This window comes from Ruditapes philippinarum, unplaced genomic scaffold (assembly GCF_026571515.1).
Source record: "Ruditapes philippinarum isolate M1 unplaced genomic scaffold, ASM2657151v2 ctg2604_1_1_1_1, whole genome shotgun sequence".
NCBI classification, from domain to species: Eukaryota; Metazoa; Mollusca; class Bivalvia; order Venerida; family Veneridae; genus Ruditapes; species Ruditapes philippinarum.
The window spans coordinates 78812-87764 of NW_026857602.1; the positions used below are offsets into that span (position 1 = coordinate 78812).

Sequence of the window (8953 nt, forward strand, 5' to 3'; positions counted from 1 at the left end):
CATAAAATAAACATCATTTTGATAATTTGTCTACTTGTATTGACTTAATTGCGAACTATGCAAGGAGTGCTGGTTCAACTTGGTATGCACTGGTCGCCAGCAGTTAAGGGTTAACAAAAATATCTGCTGACTTTTGATATGCAATGTTTTAAACTATATTTTTAATCTGTATGATAGACGGACGGAAGAACAGACAGTACTGTAGGCAAACTGAATCCCTAATACAATACATATAACGTGATTTGTAAAAGAAATTATCAAGGCCTAGCTTTCAATTTTTTTTTCGGAAAAAAATTCTTTTTTTTCTTTGGGTTGAAAAATTTTATATTTTTTGGACGGGAAGGGTGCGAAATAGAAAAAGCCCCAAAATAAATGAGGAAATAGTGAGGAAGAAAGTATTAACAATATAAAGGGTTGATTGATATATTTTGTTTTGGAAAATGTTTTCAACCCAAAAAGAATTTTATCCCAAAGGGTTCCCAAAGAAAACCCCGTTTTCAAAAAAAATAAAGATTCCCTGACTTAAAACGTAAATTTTTTAATAATATAAAGTTGCATAATTTTTAAAATTTTAAAAAAACCCTTAATGAAAAAAAATATATACATTTTTTGAAATATACTATTTATACTGCACTTTTGATATGTGTGTATAAAATAAAAATTTTTTATTTTGAATTTTTAAATTAATGTCGAGGGGTATAGGGTTTTAAGGGGCTTATCGGACCCATTGGGGGCGTTTTTATGTAAAATCATTTTTTTTCGTGTTTTTTGAAAATTGTCATGTACATGTAAACTTTAATATTAACTTATTTTTGTTTGTTTTTTTTGTTTTGGGTTTTACTTTCACATCGAACAGTATGGGTTTCATATCGCGATCGTTAGCTTTACTGTGTGGAGGAAGACCTCAGTGCCATCCGCTGCATTATTTCAGGCACGAAACGGGCACCTGAGTAGAACCACCGACGTTCCGTAAGCTATAGCTCCCTCACTTTACTTTTTACACACTTAAATTTTTTTATACGCATTTTTTAAAATGTTATTTTTTAAAATTGTCATTTTTAAATTGTTAAAGTATCACAATTAGTTTATACGAATGTAATTTTAGTTCGATTGTGTCGGAAGCTATAACCTTATTGAAACACTCCCGAATCCATTCCTGAAACCAACCAGTACTAAGCAATGAATGTAAAGTTTCTTGCTCACGGAAACAACGGTTTGCCCCTGACGGGGTTTACCCGAGTCGCCAGCAATCCTTAGATAACTAGTCCGACGAGTTAACCACTCAACCTCTCTGAAAAGTATCACAATTGAAGTCATCAATTTCATATCACGTGTATTACGAATAATGGGAGCATGTCCGATGTTTTTACGATTGTGTGTATCTTATAACTTTCGGAACTATACTGCTAATATTTACCTTTTTGAGATTACTTGCAGAGCTTTTACTCATTTCCCATAAGTGATACCAATGATGTACTGTGAATGTATATTTTTTATTTTCTCTTACTTTTTTCCGTCTATGAAATTCAGAGCATGCTCTTATGTACATGCCTGATAAATTTTGAGTTTGTTTACAGAGTTGGGTAAATTTCCCATTTTCAGTTACATGAACAGGATCTAAATTATCCATGAAGTATTGCGAATTAGGAACGTAAACAGCATTGTTGTCGGTCTCTTTTAATTCTCCTTTATAGAAATATGGAGAATTACTGCTCCACTCCGTTTTATTTCGTAGACTTGGGAAATGATTCATATTATTGTACTCATAAAATATCCGAGTAACGAAGCCTGGGCCCGTAGTTCCAACTGGATATCCACTTGGGTGGGCATAACGTAATTTAGATAATAGAAGTTTAAAAAACGGGTGCTTAGGACGACAGCTCATGATTGCGTTGTTCATCAGAAACGGCATACCGTTTAATAAAACACTGTGCTCAAATGGTTCCACCGGAACAATGCATGCATATTTCATTGTACTTATATTAAGAGATCGCAGATTATCTATGTCTAAATCGGCATAGAAGCCTCCATATTCATAAAGAACAGCATAACGTAGTAGATCGGACCGTTTAACGTTACTTCCAAAATTATCATATACATCTACAAGATATGGATGATGTTTTTGTAGTAATTGACGACCAGATTCATCAGTCCAAAAACGATATTCCCAAGTAGGATTATTTTGTATAAATGACCTTACATGATTAATGTACATTTCCGGAATCATGTCGCCCGCGTACATTTGGTGTATGATATGAGGAATACGAGAAACACTCCAGTTTGAGGACGAAAACTCTTCTTCATCAGCTGATTGAAAAAGCAACGGGTATGCCTTTTCCACTGGGACTTCCATTGATGTTTTCGTTATATCCGACTTGTCTATTCTAGAAATTGATTGAGTTCCGTTGATAGATAATGTATTTCTTAAACTTGCGATCGTGGTCTGTTGGTTTTCAGTAGATTTGTTGGATGTTTGCTTTTCTAAGTTGTTGTTGTCGTACATTGTAAAATTATGTTTCGATGAGTACATTGTGTTGACTTGTTCATCTGGTGTTATTGAGATAGGAAGTTGGTGCTCTTCCTTCGATTTTATGTTTGAAGATAAACCTAGAGCAAAAAAGATAATCAGTTAATGCAAAATAATAAAAGTAGCCATTTGATTGTAAGGTAGGCGAGGAGACAATGTACATGTATTTTGCAAGTAATGTATCTTTAGTAGGTAAAAAACATACACTTTGTAGGCTTTAAAGTGTATTTAAACATGGAAGAGAAGTTTATTTGAAATATCTCTTTCAAGAAATATTCTTTCAAGAACCATGAATTTTACATGATTTGAATTCCAGTTTTGATCGATATAGCCTTTGCGAAAAATTCATTTTAATGTTTAGCGCTCTAAGTAATTGTGCATTGATCTGTAAAGTATACGTGTTTAGATAGTGTTATCTTTTGTCACTGTAGTAATGTGTTCAGTATACAGTATAATTGCATATACATGTATATTGAATTATTTAAAGCGTGTTACCATGCGGAAATTTAGCTAGTAATGAAATACAGGGTTTATCGATTGCATGTGTTACAGCGTCTAGATCCCGACATGGAAACAGAATTGTGTGTCAAACAAGCTGTCTCTTATAACAATTCGTTTTTAGAACGTTCATATTGATTAACGCTCATTTGAGCCGCGTCATGACAAAACCAACATAATGCGTTTGCGACCAGCATGGATCCAGATCCATGCTGTTCGCTATCAGTTTCTCTACTTGTTATAGGGTTTGTAAGCGAACAGCATGGATCCTGATCAGACTGCGCGGATGCGCAGGCTGGTCTGGATCCATGCTGGTCGCAAACCCATTATGTTGGTTTTGTCGTGACGCGGCTCATTTTATGTACAATTTGTTTTATTCTTTTAATATATCAGTGTATTATATCTGATATAATCAGTATACTTAATATAAAGTAGTATATTTTTAAATAAAGACCACTCTGGGATTCAAACGAATGTGAATATGTCATTTATTTTGAAAACAAGACAAAATAATCATTACAATAAAAAATTTAACCAGAAATTATGTTTCTTCCTCATATCAAAAAGCATAACATTTTTGTTTTATCTTTTTAAGGGTTATAATACCTTCAGCATGAACATATTCGTATAAAATGACCAAAATGAACAGTTGTCGGAACATATCTAAGCGTAGATAAATAATATCAACTAATGACACCATTCTACAATTAAGACCATTTTGGTTTTGACCCGTTGGTGGTCTTAAAAGAAGTTTGTTACTGTGTATGTGATTAATGGATGTTGCTTGTATAATAATAAATGTAATCAATTACAAATTACTTGACACTCATGTGAATTGGATAAATTAATGTATTTGTAAAATAGGAATAGCAGTTAGCAATGAACAATTAAATCAACTCTATTTCAAGTTTATAAGCAAATCAATGATGAACATTGTATTTTTCCATATACACAGATACATTACAATACGTATATGCAAAGGCATATGACAAAGACATTTATAACATAAATATAAACATGAATACATTTTAAAACTGGTACATTTAATCAAATACACCAACAAATGCTGAGATCTTTTGTCTTATTTCATGCATAAAATAAAATCTTCTTTTATAGCATTTTATTTTACATTCTGCATAATTGTTTTCTTTAAAATTATCAAAAATATGTAAAAATTATATATTACCTTTATCCAGCGGAATTTCTTTTGTAAAATCGCTGAAAACCCATACACCTATTATTACTAAGACGAAACAAAGTATGTTTATTTCCTTCCTGAAACTGCAATATCTACGCAAGGACATCCCCTCAAGTGTGATAAACAAGTAACAAATATTAAAGTAACATTTAGTATTGACATACAGGTCATCAAATGATATCCTACCTCTCCAACTAAAAATATATTTTACCCGACCATGCAGGATTAATTTAAGATAGTTATCGGTGGGTTTATAAAATAGCGCTAGGTGCACTGAAACACACTTCTGACACAACACCCAAGTTTTAAATATAAACGGTTATTATTGAATGGATATCAGTGAAATTTAAAACATAAATAAACAACACCTTATACTTTATCTGTATTTTTTACGACAAGCTATAAACAAAATAATAAACTATGATTGCTAAAGCCAAAAATGGCAAAAACTCGTAACATCAGTTACTCACGACATCAAACGACTATTCAATAACAGCAATTAATGCCGAATAAATTCTAACAGACATCACATATTTACGTGTTCGCCCTTTTATCAGGGCCTAATTTATTTACGGAACCGTCCGCAGCAATACGACTGGCTTTCCTTTTAAGAAATTCGGCGCAAATTTAAGTGTCTGATTTTAAATGGACTGTCAGATCGCGCAACGGTTTAAGTTTCAAGGATATCATTTGCTTAAATTTGCAGTGTTTTTTTATAAAGTATATATAATTAAAATAAAAAGTTTTAGAGCACACCAATTTCATCGTATTCATTTATGTTCTATGTGTGGGTGGATCTTATCATTTTCACAATTGAATGATTTTGTTAAAATAATGTGAAGAAAGTAGGCAAAGCGGTCTGGTGAAGTGTTATAACATATAACAAGTCATATCAATGAAAATCATCTTAAAACGTGTTGTATTTCATTGTATGTATCTTTGTAAATGTTTATTCAACTTGAACGGTTGTGGCGTTTTTTGCTTTTGGTAAGATTATTTACATATGTCACACATATTTTATGTCCGGGTGTTTTATACTATGATTTAAAATAATATGATATCTGTTAATCAGTAGTTGATGTCATGGTGTTATTTATCCAACACCATACAGTAATTCGTGAAATACCACAACATGTCCCTCGTAAGTTTTATAAACACCTCCAAATGAACATGATTATTTATATTTTATTTTTATAATTAATTGAATGAAAAAAAAAAGAATAAACTGAATTCATTTTAAGATAGTGCTGGTGATTATCGATTGTTATATGTATAACACAGCTACTGTAAAATATTTTAAACATTTCCTGCAACATTTTAGACAACAAAAACAACAACAACAAAGACGTCTTTCTTGCAAATGTCCTTAGTAAATTTAATACCCAACATTAAAATTTTAGGATCTCCTTCCATGTGTTCTTCAGCAATTGTCAAATTTGACAATGTAAGTGATTTATCATTAGTGATTTAGGAAGGCCAGTGTGCCGCAGAAAGAAAAGTACCTATCGTGAATAAAACATACAATTCCGTTTGCAATGAGTTTGGAATGTGCCAGTAGAAATACGAGAGGAGTTCACTAAGTTCGTAGAATTTCTGAAATAAGTCACATGAGATTATTCACCAAATATTGTTTACTTGGGCACTATCAAACTTGATGTACTGTATACCTATGCCTCTAGAGCTCTTGGTCTTGTTATATCCAAAAGCAAGGCATTTAATTTGGTGGTTTTCAGTACTCTACATTTATAAAACTTTATGATTCAATGGTATGGCCCATAATTAATTACAGTGCCCCGATTTGGGGTGATTAATCTTACTCGTGCATTAATGCAGTTCATCATAGGGCCATGCGTTACTACTTGGGTGTTGGAAGATACACTTCGAATGTGGCTGTAAGTGGAGAGATGGGATGGAAACCACCAATTGTTAGACAGTGGGTGTTTGTATTTAGACAGTATTTTAGAGTTATTAATATGGATGATAATAGAATTAATAAGTCTGTATATATGTGGTCTAAAGCAAGTAATGTCAAGAATGGTTTTTACCGACTTAAGAAACTTTTAAAAGATATTGATAGTGTTCACGTACTAGAGGCTAATATCGGAAATGCCAAACCTACCATATCAATGCTAGAATCTAAACTTATGGATATAGAAACAAATAAATGGAAGTTATTACCTGAGACAGAAAATGCCTTTAGAGGAAATGGCGGGAATAAATTAAGAACTTACAGGAAGTTTAAATCTCAGTTCTGCACTGAAAAATACCTTACGTCTAAGTTGCCATTTATGTATAGATCAGTCATTACAAATTTCAGATGTGGTGTAGCACCACTAAGAATAGAAACAGGTCGTTATGAAAATATTGATTTAATAAATAGAAAATGCTTTAACTGTCCGGACACTGTAGAAGATGAGAAACATGTATTACTTTACTGTCCATTATATAATGATATAAGGAAAGAGTTGGTCTCTGCGGTAGATGATGTATTAAGAAATAGAGATATTGTTTCTGATGATGACAAAATGGTAACAATGTTTAGTAGTGAAAACCTAGTATATTTATCTGCCAAAGCCTGCCAGAGAGAAAAAGAAAATTGTACTGTAAATCATGATTCTTTTATATGTTTTTATGGATTATCGTTTTCACAAATATGTAAATAATGGTTAGTAACATTTTAGATAGATTTTATGTTTTTTAGAAACATATTCAAGAAGTAGGTTTCAATAAGTAGACGTGATAAAAATTCCTAATTTAAGATTTTTTTATTTCTTTTATTGATATAGGATACCGCTCTAATGCGTAATATTGAGCTTTGCCTTGATGTTATTCATAAGTATTTGGTTGGAGGCTGCTTCTTGAATTGAACCATTGTAACAGATATAGTTGTATTAACATACAAAAAAGGTCTTATGATACTATAGGACTGCAATGTTTAGTCATAAATAAATCACACTTTCTTGTTTATTGCTTTACACCCAATCTTATTACTATTTAGGTAAAGCACACACACATATTATATCAAGGGTATAGTTTTTGGATGAACGTTCGGATGTGTGTATAGGATCTGCATATATCTGGGCGTTTCTCGGAACACTGTAAACTTGTACACCGCTGTAACCATTCAAATCTTACAACCAGCAATATCAACACAAACTACACAGAATTTCAACTAAAATAAATACAGTCTGGTTGTCTCAACACTTCACATTAATTTAAAAAAAGAAAAATTACCTGGTTTTATTTTTAAGTAATTTTGTAGATATGTCCTGTATGTTAGATTTTGCTATAAAGTTATGTATAGTCTCTTATAACTCATCTTTGAGTGGCATTTATGTACAATGTCGTAGGTTTTATATTTGTATTGTTTTAATATTGTACATGATGATGAGACTTTAATAAACTATCTTATCTTACCTAAAATTACACTTTATCCTAGTTCTTACCCGCCTAGAAGATTCTATCATAGAACTTTTCTGTTTTAGGTGTGATAACCTAATTAAACAAATTTCTTGCATAATTTTGTTATGATTCCATTTGTATATAATTAATGTCACCCCTACCTGAATATGTTACAAAGATGATTTATATTATAATCGCATTGATAATTATTCAACTAAAATGATCAAAACAGACTGGTCCAGCAGTTCTCTACACTTTTATGAAGGAGACTTACAAGAGATTGATAATGATGCTTTATACATGTACCTAATTCACAGTTTTTCATTAATAAAATATATAGAACCTATTAATTTATTTCCAGGTCCCGTAATTTCAATAGGGTTACCTCTAGGATTGACTATGCATAATTCAGATAAAAGCAGCTTCTAAAACTGGTCCCTAGGGCGAGAACCCATTAAAGCGTTGTTTATTAGCAAGAAGAATTGTTGTACAACGCAATACTTTGCTCTAATAGTTCTACAGGAATCATACAAGCATATCATAATGTCGTTCTATTAACGGAACGGAAATGATAAAATCTGCGTAAAATCCTATAAATTCTTATTGGACTGCAAATATGAAATATATAGGATCTATAATACACATAGACAAGATAGATGTTGTGTTTTTGAAGTAATTTGCGACCAGACACAGCCGCAACAGACAATAATTGATGATAGATCTGATAAATGTCTTGACGAGGCTTAATTATTTTTCAGGTTTCATTTCATCCGCATATATTTGATATAAAGTATCAAAATACAACCAACGATACTGTTTGAAAATTGTTTCAAACTAGTTTCCATTTTCTTTTGGAGATTGAAAAAGAACATAAGGGTTTTGGTAAAACTAACTTTTTTTGTAAAGATTTATATATGGCCTGTCATTAGATCATTATTATTTCTTTAATTTGTAATAGTTCTATCTACATTCGTCTTTCTCAGTAATAATGTCACCCTGAAAGATAAAAGAAAAATGAGTATAATACTTTAAACATTTGAAACGAAGAATATTTTCTTTGTCTTTCGCAACTTCTCTTGTAATGAATAGAATTCTTTTCTTTACAAGAAAGCATATAAAAGGTGTAATCAAGATGTCATATTTATGTATCATTGCTACAGTGTTTATGAAAGTAATATGATAGTTAAGATGATCTAAGAATTTATAAATGTTTACCTTTATCTAGCCAGTTTGATAATAAATTAATAAAATCTGACAACAAACAAGATGAAACAATCATATAAAATTTTGATCTGTGTACTAACATACTTTTTCTGTATCAACTGTAT

General features: G+C 31.5%; 1 protein-coding gene across 1 annotated transcript; it reads right to left on the bottom strand.

The window, feature by feature from the left end:
* Nucleotides 1-1047: 1047 nt before the first annotated feature.
* LOC132750286 (uncharacterized) lies at nucleotides 1048-4536 on the bottom strand. Its single transcript, XM_060740236.1, has 2 exons — nucleotides 4212-4536; nucleotides 1048-2607 (listed from the first exon to the last, which is right to left on the bottom strand). Exons 1-2 carry the CDS (start codon nucleotides 4327-4329, stop codon nucleotides 1367-1369), a joined length of 1359 nt encoding a protein of 452 aa, XP_060596219.1. The 5' UTR covers nucleotides 4330-4536; the 3' UTR covers nucleotides 1048-1366.
* Nucleotides 4537-8953: the final 4417 nt, after the last annotated feature.